Consider the following 17,245-nt stretch of genomic DNA (forward strand, 5'->3'; position numbering starts at 1 on the left):
GTTGAACTGGGCCACCGACCCTTCCCTTCATTTATTTCTCAGTACAGAGGAGAGACTCTCCCATCTCACAGAGGCTCAAGCCTCATCCCTGCATCACCCCCACTTCACCCCAAATTCCCTACAGGGTCCCCACAGCAGCATGGCCAGTGCACCCAGGTTGGCTGTCTCAGTCTGTGGGAGACAACAAAGTAGGACACAATGATTTTATTGGGTAGGGATTTGTCCCATACAAAACAGAGAAATGTCCCATACAAAACAAAAATGCCCCATTTAGGGCAGAGAAATGTCCCATACAGGACCCAGAAATGCCCCAAACAGGGCAGGGAGGAGAAAGATATAGGGGCAAATTCACTAAGGCGCGAAGCGCCGAACGCTAGCGTTTTTTCGCTAGCGTTCGGCATTTTCGCTACTGCGCAAATTCACTAACGAACGCTGGCGTAGTTTCGCTAGTGTTACTTCGCAACTTTACGCCAGGCGAATTTTCGCTAGCGACGAAACTACGCAAATTCACTAACTTGCGTAGTGTAGCAAACGCTACCTTTTACGCTAGACTTCCTTCGCCACCTCAGACCTGGCGAAGGGCAATAGAGTAGATAGGGATTGTTTAAAAAAAAAGTCAAAATTTTTTCTAAGTCCCAAAAAACGCTGGCTCCCCTTCCTCCCCCCTACTTTTCCTGACTCATGGCAACTTACCTAGACAGTGGGCACATGTGTAGGGCAAAATAAAATTTTTATTGGCAGATTTAAAGGTTTTCTAGGCATTTGTAGTGCAGATACGTGTTCCTCCATTGAAATTTGAATTTCGCGCCGTATGCAAATTAGCCTTCGCTAGCGCAACTTCGCTTTATATAGCGAATTAACGCTAGCGCAACTTCGCAAACTTACGCTACCCCTGTGCGCAACTTCGCATTTTAGTGAATTTGCGGAGCGCTAGCGAAAATTCGCCTGGCGAAGTGCGGAGAAGTGTGGCGAAGAGCGGCGAAGTTGCGCCTGGCGCAACTTCGATTCTTAGTGAATTTGCCCCATAGGGTGAGGCTGAAAGAGAACATAAAGAAGGGGGGCTAGATACAGAGAACAACTTCCCAGCGGGGGTGGCGGACACTATGTACCATTATTGGGGTTTTCACCTTAAAAAATTTTTTTCTGTTTAGTTGTTTTCAGATAGTTCACCAGAAATAAAGACTTTTCCCAATTACTAATAATTTTCTATTTGTGATTTTTTTTCCTCTAATATTGATGTGTAAAGTTTCACTTTCCACCTTCTAAAGCAGCTCTGGGAAGGGGGGGGGGACAACAACTCTTTAACTATTCTAAATTGATACATTTAGTTGACACATTTGTTATCTTTGTGCAACTAATTATCAACTAAATGTAGCAAATTGTAACAGTTAAAAATCTGGTCCTGGACGACTTCCAGACGGAAACACTAGAGACAGGAACATTAAAGGGGTTGTTCACCTTTAAGATAACTTTTAGTATGATGCAGAGAGTGATATTCGGAGACAATTTCCAATTGGTTTTCATTTTTTATTATTGAAGGTTTTTGAGTTATTTAGCTTTTTATTCAGGAGCTCTTCGATTTGCATCTTAAGCAATCTGGTAACTAGGGTCCAAATTACCCTAGCAACCATTACTTTATTTGAAAAGAAACTGGAATAGGAACAGGAGAGGGCCGGAATATAAGGATCAGTAATAAAAAGTAACAATAACAATACATTTGCAGCCTTACAGAGCATTTGTTTTTTAGAAGGGAGTCAGTGACACCCATTTGAAAGCTGCAAAGAGCCAGAAAAAAAGGCAAATAACTTTAAAACTATAAAAAATAAATAATGAAAAGTTGCTTAGAATTGGCCATTCTATAACTTTATAAAAGTTACTTTAAAGGTGAATCACCCTTTAAACTTTAAATCTACATTTTGGGAAAGCTGTAAAAAATAAAAGATGGAAAGCAATTAAAAAAGGTCTTTGTTTATGGTGAGCAATCTGAAGACAACTGAACTGAAAAAGTGTTTGGAAGGTGAACAACCCCTTTAAATAGCAGGCATTATGACTTCCAGTGTAGTGGGTCTCTGACCCTGCTCAGTTCTGGGGCCCTCCACTCTCTATATCAGGGATGAGGATAGAGAGATAGATGAGGATGGAGAAATATCAGGGTTGAGAATGAAGACACAGATGAGATGAGGATAGAAAAACATGAGGGATGAGGATAGAGAGATAGATGAGGATGGAGAAATACCAGGGATGAGGATGAAGACACAGATGAGGATGAAAATAGAGAGACATGAGCGATGAAGATAGAGAGATAGATGAGGATTGAAAAATATCAGGGATGAGGATGAAGACACAGATGAGGATGAGGAAAGAGAGACATGAGGGATGAGAATATAGAGATAGATGAGGATGGAGAGATATCAGGGATGAGGATGGAGACACATTTGAGGATGAGGATGGAGACACATTTGAGGATGAGGATGGAGACACATTTGAGGATGAAGATAAAAGATAAATGAGAATGGAGAGACATCAGTGATGCAGGTGGAGAGACATATGAGGATGGAGAGACATCAGGGATGAGGATAGAAAGATAGATGAGGATGGAGAGATACCAGGAATAAGGATGGAGACAGATTTGAGGATGAGGATGGAGACAGATTTGAGGATGAAGATAAAAAGATAAATGAGGATGGAGAGACATCAGTGATGCAGATGGAGAGATATATGAGGATGAGGATAGAGAGACATGAGGGATGAGGATAGAGAGATATCAGGAATGAGAATGGAGACACATTTGAGGATGAGGATGGAGACACATTTGAGGATGAAGATAGAAAGATAGATGAGGATGGAGAGACATCGGTGATGCAGATGGAGAGACATATGAGGATGTAGAGACATATGAGGATGGAGAGACATCAGGGATGAGGATAGAAAGATAGATGAGGATGGAGAGATATCAGGAATGAGGATGAAGACACATTTGAGGATGAGAATGAAGACACATTTGAGGATGAAGATAGAAAGATAAATGAGGATGGAGATACATCAGTGATGCAGATGGAAAGACATATGAGGATGAGGATGGAGAGACATGATAGATGAGGATGGAGAGATATCAGGGTTGAGAATGTAGACACATTTGAGGATGAGGATGGAGAGATATGAGGGATGAGGATAGAAAGATAGATGAGGATGGAGAGATATCAGGGTTGAGAATGTAGACACATTTGAGGATGAGGATGGAGAGACATGTGGGATGAGGATAGAAAGATAGATGAGGATGGAGAGATATCAGGAATGAGGATGGAGACACATTTGGGGATGAGGATGGAGAGACATGAGGGATGAGGATAGAAAGATAGATGAGGATGGAGAGATATCAGGAATGAGAATGGAGACACATTGAGGATGGAGACACGTTTGAGGATGAAGATAGAAAGATAGATGAGGATGGAGATACATCAGTGATGCAGATGGAGAGACATATGAGGATGGAGAGACATCAGGGATGAGGATAGAAAGATAAATGAGGATGAAGAGGCATCAATGATGCAGATGGAGACACATTTGAGGATGAGGACAGAGAGACATCAGGGATGATTATGACGACACATAGGAGGATGCAGATGAAGAGACATCAGGGATGAGGATGGAGAGACAGATGAGAAGGACGATCAGACGTTTCGGAGCTAATACAGAGTCTCTCTCACCTCCCAGCAGCCCCAGAGCTGCTCCCCCTCCCTCCCCTCCTCCCTCCCCAATCAGACAGCTCCGCGCGGCTCCCACCCTGCGTCTATGACCCCAATGCCCGATGTTCACTGACCTTCCTGCCCGGACTAGGGAGAGGACTCGGGCGGGCAGAGGGAGCTGCAGTCCGGTCAGGGCCACCATGGAGAGTAAGTCCCGGGGGGTTCTATCCCACGGTTGGGGGGTTGTGCCAAAGGTCTTTGTTTGGGATCTGGGAGATGGTTCGTGCCAGATGTAATGTAATGTATTCACATGCGAGTGGGAGAGTGAATATAGTGTGTGAGTGGGACAGTGAGTATAGTGTATGAGTGGGGCAGTGAATATAGTATGTGAGTGTGACAGTGAGTATAGTGTGTGAGTGGGACAGTGAGTATAGTGTGTGAGTGGGACAGTGAGTATAGTGTGTGAGTGGGACAGTGAGTATAGTGTGTGAGTGGGGCAGTGAATATAGTGTGTGAGTGGGACAGTGAGTTTAGTGTGTGAGTGCTAGTGAATATAGTGTGTGAGTGGGACAGTGAGTATAGTGTGTGAGTGGGACAGTGAGTATAGTGTGTGAGTGAGTGAGTGGGACAGTGAGTATAGTGTGTGAGTGGGGCAGTGAATATAGTGTGTGAGTGGGACAGTGAATATAGTGTGTGAGTGGGACAGTGAGTATAGTGTGTGAGTGGACAGTGAGTTTAGTGTGTGAGTGGGACAGTGAGTATAGTGTGAGAGTGGGACAGTGAGTATAGTGTGTGAGTGGGACGAGTAAGTTATAGTGTGTGTGAGTGGGACAGTGAGTATAGTGTGTGAGTGGGACATGAGTATAGTGTGTGAGTGGGACAGTGAGTATAGTGTGTGAGTGGGACAGTGAATATAGTGTGTGAGTGGACAGTAGTATAGTGTGTGAGTGGGACAGTGAGTATATTGTGTGAGTGGGGCAGTAAGTATATTGTGTGAGTGGGGCAGTGAGTATAATGTGAGTGGGGCAGTGGGTATAGTGTGTGAGTGGGGCAGTGAGTATAATGTCAGTGGGGCAGTAAGTATATTGTGTGAGTGGGGCAGTGAGTATAGTGTGTGAGTGGGGCAGTGAGTATCGTGTGTGAGTGGGACAGTGAGTTTTTTTTTTTTTTTTTTTTTTTTTTTTTTTTTTTTTTTTTTTTTTTTTTTTTTTTTTTTTTTTTTTTTTTTTTTTTTTTTTTTTTTTTTTTTTTTTTTTTTTTTTTTTTTTTTTTTTTTTTTTTTTTTTTTTTTTTTTTTTTTTTTTTTTTTTTTTTTTTTTTTTTTTTTTTTTTTTTTTTTTTTTTTTTTTTTTTTTTTTTTTTTTTTTTTTTTTTTTTTTTTTTTTTTTTGTGTGAGTGGGACAGTGAGTAAGGTGTGAGTGGGAAGTGAGTATAGTGTGTGAGTGGGCAGTGAGTATAAGTGTGTGAGTGGGACAGTGAGTATAGTGTGTGAGTGGGACAGTGAGTATAGTGTGTGAGTGGAGACAGTGGAGTAAGTGTGTGAGTGGACAGTGAGTATAGTGTGTGAGTGGGACAGTGAGTATATTTGTGTGAGTGGGAATGTGAAGTATATATGTGTGAGTGGGACAGTGAGTATGAATGGTGAGTGGGGCAGTGAGTATAGTGTGTGAGTGGGCTAGTGAGTATAATGTTAGTGGGAGCAGTGAGTATATTGTGTGAGTGGGACAGTGGAGTTAGTGTGTGTGAGTGGGGCAGTGAGTATGTGTGTGAGTGGGACAGTGAGTATTAGTGTGTGAGTGGACAGTGAGTATAGTGTGTGAAGTGGGACAGTGAGTTAGTTGTGTGAGTGGGACAGTGAGTTATAGTGTGGTGAGTGGGACAGTGAGTATAGTGTGTGAGTGGACAGTGAGTATAGTGTGTGAGTGGGACAGTGAGTATAGTGTGTGAGTGGACAGTGAGTATAGTGTGTGAGTGGGACAGTGAGTATAGTTGTGAGTGGGACAGTGAGTTTAGTGTGTGAGTGCATAGTGAGTATTATGTGTGAGTGGGACAGTGAGTATAGTGTGTGAGTGGGACAGTGAGTTTAGTGTGTGAGTGGGACAGTAAGTTTAGTGTGTGAGTGGATAGTGAGTATAGTGTGTGAGTGGACAGTGAGTATAGTGTTTGAGTGGGACAGTGAGTATAGTGTGTGAGTGGGACAGTGAGTTTAGTGTGTGAGTGGATAGTGAGTATAGTGTGTGAGTGGGACAGTGAGTATAGTGTGTGAGTGGGACAGTGAGTTTAGTGTGTGAGTGGGACAGTGAGAATATTGTGTGGTGGGACAGTGAGTATAGTGTGTGAGTGGACAGTGAGTATAGTGTGTGAGTGGGACAGTGAGTATAGTGTGTGAGTGGACAGTGAGTATAGTGTATGAGTGGGACAGTGAGTATAGTGTGTGAGTGGGACAGTGAGTATAGTGTGTGAGTGGGACAGTGAGTCTAGTGTGTGAGTGGGACAGTGAGTATATTGTGTGAGTGGGACAGTGAGTATAGTGTGTGTTAGTGGGACAGTAAGTATAGTGTTTGAGTGGGACAGTGAGTATAGTGTGTGAGTGGACAGTGAGTATAGTGTATGAGTGGGACAGTGAGTATAGTGTGTGAGTGCGACAGTGAGTATAGTGTGTGAGTGAGACAGTGAGTATAATGTGAGAGTGGGACAGTGAGTATAGTGTGTGAGTGGGACAGTAAGTATAGTGTGTGAGTGGGACAGTGAGTATAGTGTGTGAGTGGGACATTGAGTATAGTGTGTGAGTGGGACAGTGAGTATAGTGTGTGAGTGGGACAGTGAGTATAGTGTGTGAGTGGACAGTTAGTATAGTGTGTGAGTGGGACAGTGAGTATATTGTGTGAGTGGGGCAGTAAGTATATTGTGTGAGTGGGGCAGTGAGTATAATGTGAGTGGGGCAGTGGGTATAGTGTGTGAGTGGGGCAGTGAGTATAATGTCAGTGGGGCAGTAAGTATATTGTGTGAGTGGGGCAGTGAGTATAGTGTGTGAGTGGGGCAGTGAGTATCGTGTGTGAGTGGGACAGTGAGTTTAGTGTGTGAGTGGATAGTGAGTATAGTGTGTAAGTGGGACAGTGAGTTCATTGTTTGTGAGTGGGACAGTGAGTATAGTGTGTGAGTGGGACAGTGAGTTCATTGTTTGTGAGTGGGACAGTATTAATGGGTGTAATTGGGAGACAGGACAGTAGATTTTAGGGGTACCTCAAGGAGTGAGGCAGTCAGTTTCATATAAAGGGTCAGATTCAAACCAATTCAATTTAGGGGGAAAACTTTTCTCCAAATTCAGTTCCAGTTTTTCCCACAGCGAGTGCCCACATCCGTGCCATGTAATTCTCTTTCTCTGGCAGCCGCCACCCACTTCCGGTTTTGCCAGAACCTTCTGGAACACACAATGTCCACAGAAAACCTGAGCCGACGCCTCCAGAGGGAGATGGGCAGCAGTCTGACCTGGCACGATGGGCGTGGCCAACGCTCAACCACAGGGAGGGCAATCAAGCTCCTCAAACAGCCCGGAACAGAGGTAACCCAGGTAGGTGCCCTGCGTTGCACATGTAGTAGCAATATTACCCCAAGTCTCTTGCGACACCCAGTTGTGACTTTCCTGGCTCTGGAAGTTCCTTGTGCCACATTTAGTTTGGTTACTGTAATGCAAGGAAATCCACAGGGGCAAATACCAGTTTGTTTATAACCCAACCTCCACTAAATGGTGCTTAAAGGGATACTGTCATGGGGAAAATCAGTTAATAGTGCTGCTCTAGCAGAATTCTGCACTGAAATTAGTTTCTCTAAAGAGCAAACAGATTTTTTATATTTTATTTTGAAATCTGACATATTGTCAGTTTCCTAGCTGCCCCCAGTCATGTGACTTGTGCTCTGAAAATCTTTATTGCTGTACTACAAATTGGAGTGATATCACCACCCTCCCCCCCCCAGCAACCTTACAAAAGGACAATGAGAAGGTAACCAGATAACAGCTCCCTGGTAGATCTAAGAACAGCACTCAATAGTAAAATCCAGGTCCCACTGCGACACATTCAGTTACATTGAGTAGGAGAAACAAGAGCCTGTCAGAAAGTAGTTTCAGAGTTACTAAAGGGCGAATCAACTAACGCTGGCGAAGATTCACCAGTGTTGCCTTTTTTTTTAGGGACTTTGCAGATTTACTAACGGGCGCAGGTGTCACTTCGCTAGCGAAAGAGACGGACGCTAGCGGTGATACGCACTCTATCGCCAGACTAATTTTTCGCTCTGGTTAATGAACGTTACTCCGCAAATTCACCAAGATGCGGATTTTAGTGAACGTTACCTATTTCGCCAGACTTGCGTTCGCCAGCTCAGACCAGGCGAAGTGCACTGAGTGCATAGATCTTCCTCATTCTTCTCATTCTTAAGTCCAAAAAACGCTGGCGTCTTTTCCTTTTTTCAGAGTGATAGGCTGCAAAAGTCCTTAAAATTTTTGTTGGGTAACCGGCTTCCCCCCTACATTTTTTAACATATGGAACATAAACTATACAGTGGGCTCATGTGTAGGGCATTATAACAACTCTATTGTCTTTATTAAGGTTCCCTGGGCTTGTGTAATGTAATGTATTTGCTGCAACATATATGTCCATTCAACTTTAAATTTCCTGGTATATTAGCCTGAGCAAAGACCTCTAACGAAGTGGCTCTAGGCAGAATTGAACGCTAGCGCATCTTCGCTTTGATTTGCTCGCATTGCCAAAGTAACGATAGCGAAAATTCTCCAGCATTTGGTGCCCTGTACGCAACTTTTGCATTGTAGTAAATTAGCGCTGTCTGAGCGAATTTTCGCCTGGCGAACTGTTGCGATGGCTGCGATATCACCACTGGCGAATTTCCGCCGATTATTAAATTTACCGCCTAAAGTAAATTGAGATGGTGCCTACACACCAATATTACAACTAAAAAAATATACTTGTTGGTTCAGGACTTAAATTTTACATGATACAGTGAATTATTTGCAGAGTAAACCGTGTAATTTAGAAATAAAAACGACACCATAAAAAAGCATGACAGAAACCCTTTAAAGTAACAACCAGACTGTCCTGGGGCAGATCAATTCATTGTGGCTCCATTAGCACCACTGGGGCAAATAACTTTACTTACAGTATGTTCTGTGAGTTCAGTAGAGACTGGGTAAAAAGCTCAGACCCACTAGCTGGCCACTGGGTGGCCCAGACAGGCCCTCATTATTTTCTGACGACTGCCAATTTAGTAATACCATGCCAGGCTATAGTGGTATAAACAACAGACATTCTATGAGCACTATGGCACATAGGGCATTTTGCCCAAAGTTAAACATCTGTCTGTCAATCAATCACTTTCATGCCGAGATCTGTTGTTCTGTGCTCGGCCAGTGCCCAATGTTGGCATTTCATTCTGGAGTCAGTTGCATGCGGGTATCACCCCATGAACCATAGCATTACGGTATTCAAATTCTTAAGTAATTCTAAGGTTTTGACTTGGTCCTTTCTTGATGGGTCCCCTTAGGCCCACAGAAGATCCCCTGGCCCAACAATTGCCTCAAACATGGATGGCCAAAGACTCAATGGACTTCTTTCAATGACATAATTGGGCCACTACATGTACAAATTAAACAGCCTTCCCTTACTCTATATGGACTCGTGCTTTCTATCTCCTGTGCAGATCCGGCCCAGTGATCAGTATGGGAATTATCACACCAGCCCGTCATTCAGCAGCCTCACCAAACCAGTGGTTCTGTGGAGCCAACAGGACGTCTGCAAGTGGCTAAAGAAGCATTGCCCCCACAACTATCTCATCTATGTGGAGGCCTTTGCCCACCATGCCATCACAGGTACCAGCTCCCCTCCTGGGGCACTTCCTCTCTGTTCTCCCACCATGCCATCACAAGTACCAACTCCCTCCTGGGGCACTTTCTCTCCGTTCTCCCACTATGCCATCACAAGTACCAACTCCCCTCCTGGGGCACTTTCTCTCCGTTCTCCCACTATGTCATCACAGGTACCAGCTCCCCCCGGGGCACTTCCTCTCCCTTATCTCACCATGCCATCACAGGTACCAGCTCCCCTCCTGGGGCACTTCCTCTCCGTTCTCCCACCATGCCATCACAAGTACCAACCCCACTACTGGGGCACTTCCTCTCCATTCTACCACCATGCCATCACAGGTACCAACTCCCCTCCTGGGGCACTTCTTCTCTCTCTTCTCCCATTATGCCATCACAGGTACAAACCCTGCTGTGCACAGGCAGATCTATATGTTGCTGGCCTGAATCACAGTGTCCCGCAACACTCACACAATCTCCCTCAATCCCCAGGCACTACAGGATAAAATTAAAATGTAAAAAGTGAATGAAGTGGAAGAAACAGAACCCAGAGCCTGGGGGGGGGGGGTTGAGATAAAGAAGAGAGACTTGGATTTCACAATTCTTTTGCTGCCAGTTGGGTCACAACTAATGTCCTTTTATTTCAATGATTCTATAGCCTGTGGGGTATATTTATGAAAAAGTGAAGTTAGAGGTCGTCACAGTATGTATGTGTTTGGACGTGTGTGTGTATGTGTGTGTGTATGTATGTGTTTGGATGTGTACTGTATATGTATGTGTGTGTGTGTGTGTATGAATGTGTGTGTGTATATGTATCAGTGTGTGTGTGGATGTGTATATGTATGTATGTGTGTGTGTGTGTGTGTATTAGGAATGCACCGAATCCACTATTTTGGATTCGGCCGAACCTCTGAATCCTTTGCGAGAGAACAGAATCCTAATTTACATATGCAAATTAGGGGTGGGAAGGGGAAAACATTTTTACTTCCTTGTTTTGTGATAAAAAGTCACGCGATTTCCCTCCCCACCTCTAATTTGCATATGCAAATTAGGATTCGGTTCAACCAGGGTGAAGGATTCGGCCGAATCCGAATCCTGCTGAAAAAGGCTGAATCCTGAACCGAATCCTAGATTCGGTGCATCCCTAGTATGTATGTGTTTGGACGTGTGTGTGTGTGTGTGTGTGTATGTATGTGCATGTATGTGTGTGCATGTATGTGTGTGTATGTATGTATGTGTGTATGTATGTATGTGTGTATGTGTGTGTTTGTGTATGTGTGTGTATGTGTGTGTATTGTCAGTAAGATAGTTCTGGGGCCCCGATGCAACACATGACATCATGTTCTCTCCTTCCTGCAGGTCGTGCTTTGCTGAGGTTAAATGCAGAAAAGCTGCAGCGCATGGGAATTACCCATGAGTTACAGCGGCAGGAGGTGCTACAACAGGTGCTGCAGTTGCAGGTGCGGGAGGAAGTGAGAAATCTGCAACTGCTCAGTCAGGGTAAGGAGGAATAGGGTTGAGAGGGTATTTGTGTGTCCCCCACCCCCATCCTGCCCTCACTGACACATGTTTTATCTTGCAGCTTCCTATGGAAACTTCTGAGAGTCAAGAGTCTTAGGGACACAATGAAATCACTGTGACTGTCACATCTGGGATCTGGCTGCCATTCCTCATCCTCCATTCAGCAGCTGGGGACTGGCCAGGGAGCGCAGATCCTGCATGTACATTTTTCTGGCACCATAATTAGATGACTGTATCTCAAACAAATCATCTTCAGTACAAGATTTCCTTCAGAAAGTCCTGCAGGAACTGTCTGCAAAATTCTGCACTTCATTGTACAATAGAGGCAACTGGCAATGGACCCTGCTCTTTGTGTAAAGAGCTGAATACATGTGTGTAAAAGCAATGCAGGACTATGTATAGGCCATAAATCAGTCCAGGGGGTATATTTATCAAAGAGTGAAGTTAGAGATCTCCACAGTCCGCAGATTGAAATACCGCCTCTCTATGGGATTTTTAAAGGTGTATTTATCAAATGGTGAACTTTCATTATCACCCTTTGATAAATACGTCTTTAAAAATCCCATAGAAATGAATAGAGAGAGGCAGTATTTCACTCTGCGGATTGTGGAGATCTCTAACTTCACTCTTTGATAAATATACCCCCAGGTCTATGTGTAGGAAGTAGAAGCAATGCAGGGCTATGTATAGGAAGTAGTAGCAGTTCAGAACTATGTGGAAGAAGTAATAGCAGTGCAGGACTATGTGTAGGAAGTAGAAGAAGTGCATGACTATGTGTAGGAAGTACCAGTGTAGGACTATGTGTAGGAAGTAGAAGCAATGCAGGACTGTGTAGGAATAGAAACAGCGCAGGGCTATGTGTAGGAAGTAGTAGCAGTTCAGGAGTATGTGGAAGAAGTAAAAGTAGTGCAGGAGTATGTGTAGGAAGTAGAAGCAATGCAAGACTATGTGTAGCAAGTAGAAGCACTGCAGGACTATGTGTAGGAAGTAGCAGCAGTTCAGGACTATGTGGAAGAAGTAGAAGCAATGCAGGACTATGTGGAAGAAGTAGAAGCAGTGCAGGACTGTAGGAAGTAGAAGCCTCGCAGGGCTATGTGTAGGAAGTAGTAGCAGTTCAGGAGTATGTGGAAGAAGTAAATGCAGTCCAGGAGTATGTGTAGGAAGTAGAAGCATGTGTAGGAAGTAGAAGCAATGCAGGACTATGTGTAGGAAGTAGCAGCACTTCAGGACTATGTGGAAGAAGTAGAAGCAATGCAGGACTATGTGTAGGAAGTAGGAGCAGTGCAGGACTATGTGTAGTGAGTAGAACCAGTGCAGGACTATGTGTAGGAAGTACAAACAGTGCAGGACTATGCACAGGAAGCACAAGCAGTGCAGGGCTATGCACAAGTAGAAGCAGTGTAGGTTTGTGTGAAGGAAATAGAGGTAGTGCAGAACTATGAGTAGGGTAGGCACTGCTGGCCTATGAGTAGGATGCAGAGGCAATGCTGGACTATGAGTAGGGTGCAGAGGTACTGCTGGACTATAAGTAGGGTGAAGAGGCACTGCTGGACTATGAATAGTGTGCAGTGGCAGTGCTGGACTATAAGTAGGGTACAGAGGCAAGGTTGGACTATAAGTAGGGTGAAGAGGCAGTGCTGGACTATGACTAGAGTGCAGAAGCAGTGTTTGACCATGAGTAGGGTGCAGAGGCAGTGCTGGATTATGAGTAGGGTGCAGAGGCAGTGCTGGACTATGAATAAGGTGCAGAGACAGTGCTGGACTATGAATAATGTGCAGAGACAGTGCTGGACTATGAATAAGGTGCAGAGGCAGTGCTGGGCCATGAGTAGGGTACAGAGGCAATGCTGGACTATGAGTAGAGTGCTGAGGCAGTGCTGGATTATGAGTAGGGTACAGAGGCAATGCTGGACTATGAGTATAGTGCAGAGGCAGTGCTGGATTATGAATAGGGTGCAGATGCAGTGCTGGGATGAGTATGGTGCAGAGGCAGTGCTGGACTATGAATAGAGTGCAGAGGCAGTGTTGGACCATGAGTAGAGTGCAGTGGCAGTTCTGGACTATGAGTAGGGTGCAGAGGCAGTGCTGTAATGTGACTATAAGTAGTGCTGGACTATAAGTAGGGTGCAAAGGCAGTGCTGGACTGGGAGTAGGGTGCAAAGGCAGTGCTGAAATATGAGTAGGGTGCAGAGGCAGTGTTAGACTATGAGTGTAGATGTAGGTCAGGGTTGGACAAGGTGAAGCAGACATTGGGGGGGTCTATACCAGATAGGGTACATAAATCTATGCAGATGGAATAATCCTGGGCTCTGTAGGGCCCACCAGGAGATCAGCAACCTACATCAGGATCATTGGGGAGGTTTAATTCTAATAATCCAGTGCAAGTTTAGGCATCTGCTAGTCTCCTGGGACCTTGTAGCTGTAGAGCACCATTAAAATGGATGGTATGTGAGATGGGAAACACAGGGAGGGGTGGAGCGAAATATACAATTGCCTTTCATTATTCTGTGCAGTGAATCTGAGCCTTTAAATAATAGAATGTTCTATATGTCATTCTGTACCAGGAGGTGTGCCACGATTAGGGTATATAGTATATTTGTGTGTGCGTGTATATATATATATATATATATATATATATATATATATATATATATATATATATATATATACAATTCCAACGATCGTGATGCCCAGAATTCTTTTCTAGTACACAATGGAGTATAGGGTGCTGATCGCAATAGCGGTGAGTAATTCCACTTTTCATACTATATCTGTCCAACCAGATCGCACTCCATGTTTAAAACATAGCCTTTATTAGCTTGTTAAAACGTAACAAATAGTAGCAAACGGTTTGTGCAATGGAGTCCTACACGCTACTACACGATACATACGCTTGAGAAAGGGAACTGATGCTTCCCGAAACGTCGCGTGAGTGTGGATGAATTTAGCGTCTATGATGGACTTCTAACAGATAAGTGTCTTGTTACAAATGACGCTACTACTTTGTTACGAATAACGCTACTATTTGTTACGTTTTAACAAGCTAATAAAGGCTATGTTTTAAACATGGAGTGCGATCTGGTTGGACAGATATATATATATATATATATAAATATATATATATATATATATATATATATATATATATATATATATAAATATTTCCTGTTCTCTACTGACCTGCAGGGGAAACTCAGTGCAATATAATGGGTGCAAGGAACTACTTGTGGGGACTTACACTAGAGACCTGTGATCCTCCCACTATTAAACAGAAATACAATGATACAAGACTCAGCATTAATTAGTTGTAAAATAAGGGGAAGTTAACCTTAAAAATGACTTTATCCTAGAAATAAATCTGCTAGGGCCGCAGAGAGGGGAGTCAGATTTCTGGTGCTGTTATTTATTTTAATTATCTTTCAAGCCTCTGTTCAGTTCTTTATCCATCAGTTAGGCATTCAAACAATGGGCTGGTTGCTAGGGTCAGTGAACCATAGCAACCAAGCAGATGTTGCAAAAATAAAAATATAAAAAATAAAAACACACACCCTTATATGTAATAAAAGGCTCTAATTTTGCCCAGGAGCAGTAACCCATAGCAACCAATAAGAGTTTTACTTTTAAACAGGTGACCAATAACTGCTACCTGCTGATTGGTTGCTATGGATTTTTGCCCCAGGGCAAACTTAGTGCCTTTCATTATATAACCCCTACAAAGTGTAATTGCCAGTAGTGTTGTGAGTCTGAATGTTACTCAGCAGAAGAGAATAATGCTACTGGCCCACAGACGTGATGTGCCGCTGTTCTTCCTGACTCGCTGTTTATATTGTACATATTTATTTATTCCTATATACAAATGCATATGACCGCTTACTGTACATACTATATCGATATATCAGCTAAACACTGTGAATATTGAGGGTATAATAAGTTTAACGTATCTAAAGAAGCTACTGATAGGGTTTAGATTGTCAGCTCTTTGGTCAGGGCCTGCAGAAATAAGGAGGGATCGTTGTGGGGTCACAGGGGGCACATTTGGTATCACTGAGACTGTTACCTCTGTGTAACCCTTGATGTGGAATGGTCAGTCAAACAGGTGCCAAAAGGGGAGGTGCTTTGGGGTACCGAGCCTCCCACAATCCCTACTTTGTTGTCTTTTTTAATAAGTTTCTTTTTAATAAACCATCAATTCTGATTCTGTGATGTGATTAATTTGTTGCATAATGAGATTCTGCACTTCTACCATAACTGCGCTGTTTTTCATTCTGGGGATTTGGCATAAATACCCCCTATAATTTATGTCTATCCCATCTAGTCTGCCCCTTCCACTATCTACCTAAAGAGCTCAGGCTTATTCCATCCCCAATATGGCATTATGTCTGTCTCATATAGTCTGTTCCTTCCCTTATCTACCTGAGCTCAGGCTTATTCCATCCATAGTATGGCCTTATGTCTGTCTCATATAGTCTGTCCATTCCCCTATCTACCTAAAGAGCTCAGGCTTATTCCATCCCTAGAATGGCCTTCTGTATGTCCCATCTAGCCTGTCCCTTTCCCTTTTTACCTAATGCTACTGGCACAAATAGTAGATTTGTTGCACATATTCAAAACTGTGCTAGAGGTAAGTAGACAGAAGAGGCAAATGTCCAGCACCCCTTCACCTTTGAGCCCCAGGCACATGCCTCTTCTGCTGCCCCTAGTTCCAGCCCTGTGTTTGTCTCATCTACTCCCTTCCCCATCTACATAAGAGCTCAGGCTTATTCCGTTACTGTACAGTAAGTTTGGGAGACAGTGGGGCAGGAGGTAAGTATTAGGGTACAGTAGGTATGGAAGAAGCAGTAATATAGTGGAACAGCTGGGTCAGGCTATTTGACCAAAGTAGGGATATATAAGGCATGGTAGGTACAACTGGTATAAAAGGTCAGTAGGGTTTTATAATGGGATACAGTAGTTACAAAACGAGTGAATATTGAAATTAATTTATTTATTATTCTGTATCTGACATTGACTGGAGGGATCTGTGCCTCATGCCATATTTATCAGTGTGTGTCCATATTTATCCCACAATCACCCCTCTATAGATGGATATACACATAACTAATGGCTAAAATGTAACAGTGTAATAAACTGTAATTGTGTCCACTTCCTCCACTCACAGAACATACCTACTAAATAGATAGAGAGAGAGAGAGAGAGAGAGAGAGAGAGAGAGAGAGAGAGAGAGAGAGAGAGAGAGAGAGAGAGAGATAGATTAATAGGTAGACAGATATATAATAGATAGATGATGATAGATAGATAGATAGATAGATAGATAGATAGATAGATAGATAGATAGATAGATAGATAGATAGATAGATAGATAGATAGATAGATAGATAGATAGATGATAGATAGAAAGAAAGAAAGAAAGATAATAGATGATAGAAAGATGATAGATGTATAGAAGATAGATGATGATAGATAGATAGATAAATAGATAGATAGATAGATAGATAGATAGATAGATAGATAGATAGATAGATAGATAGATAGATAGATAGATAGATAGATAGATAGAGGGATAGATAGATGATGATAGATAGATAGATAGATAGATAGATAGATAGATAGATAGAGGGATAGATAGATAGATAGATAGATAGATAGATAGATAGATAGATAGATAGATAGATAGATAGATAGATAGATAGATAGAAAGATAGATAGATAGATAGATAGATAGATAGATGATAGATATATAGATAGATAGATAGAGGGATAGATAGATAGATAGATAGATAGATAGATTGATAGATAGATAGATAGATAGATAGATAGATAGATAGATAGATAGATAGATAGATAGATAGATAGATAGATAGATAGATAGATAGATAGAGGGATAGATGGATAGATAGATGATAGATAGAAAGATAGATAGATGATAGATAGATAGATAGATAGATAGATAGATAGATAGATAGATAGATAGATAGATAGATAGATAGATAGATAGATAGATAGATAGATAGATAGATAGATAGATAGATAGATAGATAGATAGATAGATAGATAGATAGATAGATGATAGATAGATAGATAGATAGATAGATAGATAGATAGATAGATAGATAGATAGAAAGATAGATAGATAGAGGATAGATAGATAGATAGATAGATAGATAGATAG

At 42.6% G+C, this 17,245-nt stretch overlaps 1 protein-coding gene across 2 annotated transcripts; it reads left to right on the forward strand.

The window, feature by feature from the left end:
* The first annotated feature begins 2,385 nt into the window (after positions 1–2,385).
* Positions 2,386–11,560, forward strand: LOC108702668 (sterile alpha motif domain-containing protein 10). Of its 2 annotated transcripts, XM_018238273.2 has the most exons (5): positions 2,392–3,893; positions 7,076–7,257; positions 9,396–9,564; positions 10,915–11,055; positions 11,138–11,560. In XM_018238273.2, exons 1-5 carry the CDS (start codon positions 3,809–3,811, stop codon positions 11,155–11,157), a joined length of 597 nt encoding a protein of 198 aa, XP_018093762.1. In that variant the 5' UTR covers positions 2,392–3,808; the 3' UTR covers positions 11,158–11,560. The 2 variants fall into 2 exon arrangements, with proteins under 2 accessions (XP_041433863.1, XP_018093762.1); XM_041577929.1 differs by lacking the exon at positions 11,138–11,560 and having other exon boundaries at positions 2,386–3,893; positions 10,915–11,069.
* Positions 11,561–17,245: the final 5,685 nt, after the last annotated feature.

The sequence above is a fragment of the Xenopus laevis genome, chromosome 9_10S (assembly GCF_017654675.1).
Source record: "Xenopus laevis strain J_2021 chromosome 9_10S, Xenopus_laevis_v10.1, whole genome shotgun sequence".
Classification (NCBI taxonomy): Eukaryota; Metazoa; Chordata; class Amphibia; order Anura; family Pipidae; genus Xenopus; species Xenopus laevis.

What these genes read in the sequence shown, in the direction of transcription:
- LOC108702668 (XM_018238273.2), top strand. Translation starts at nt 3,809, where the DNA reads ATGTTCACTGACCTTCCTGCCCGGACTAGGGAGAGGACTCGGGCGGGC. An exon ending in GGTCAGGGCCACCATGGAGA is followed by an intron (nt 3,894 to 7,075) that starts GTAAGTCCCGGG and finishes TTTCTCTGGCAG; the next exon opens with CCGCCACCCACTTCCGGTTT. An exon ending in CCGGAACAGAGGTAACCCAG is followed by an intron (nt 7,258 to 9,395) that starts GTAGGTGCCCTG and finishes TCTCCTGTGCAG; the next exon opens with ATCCGGCCCAGTGATCAGTA.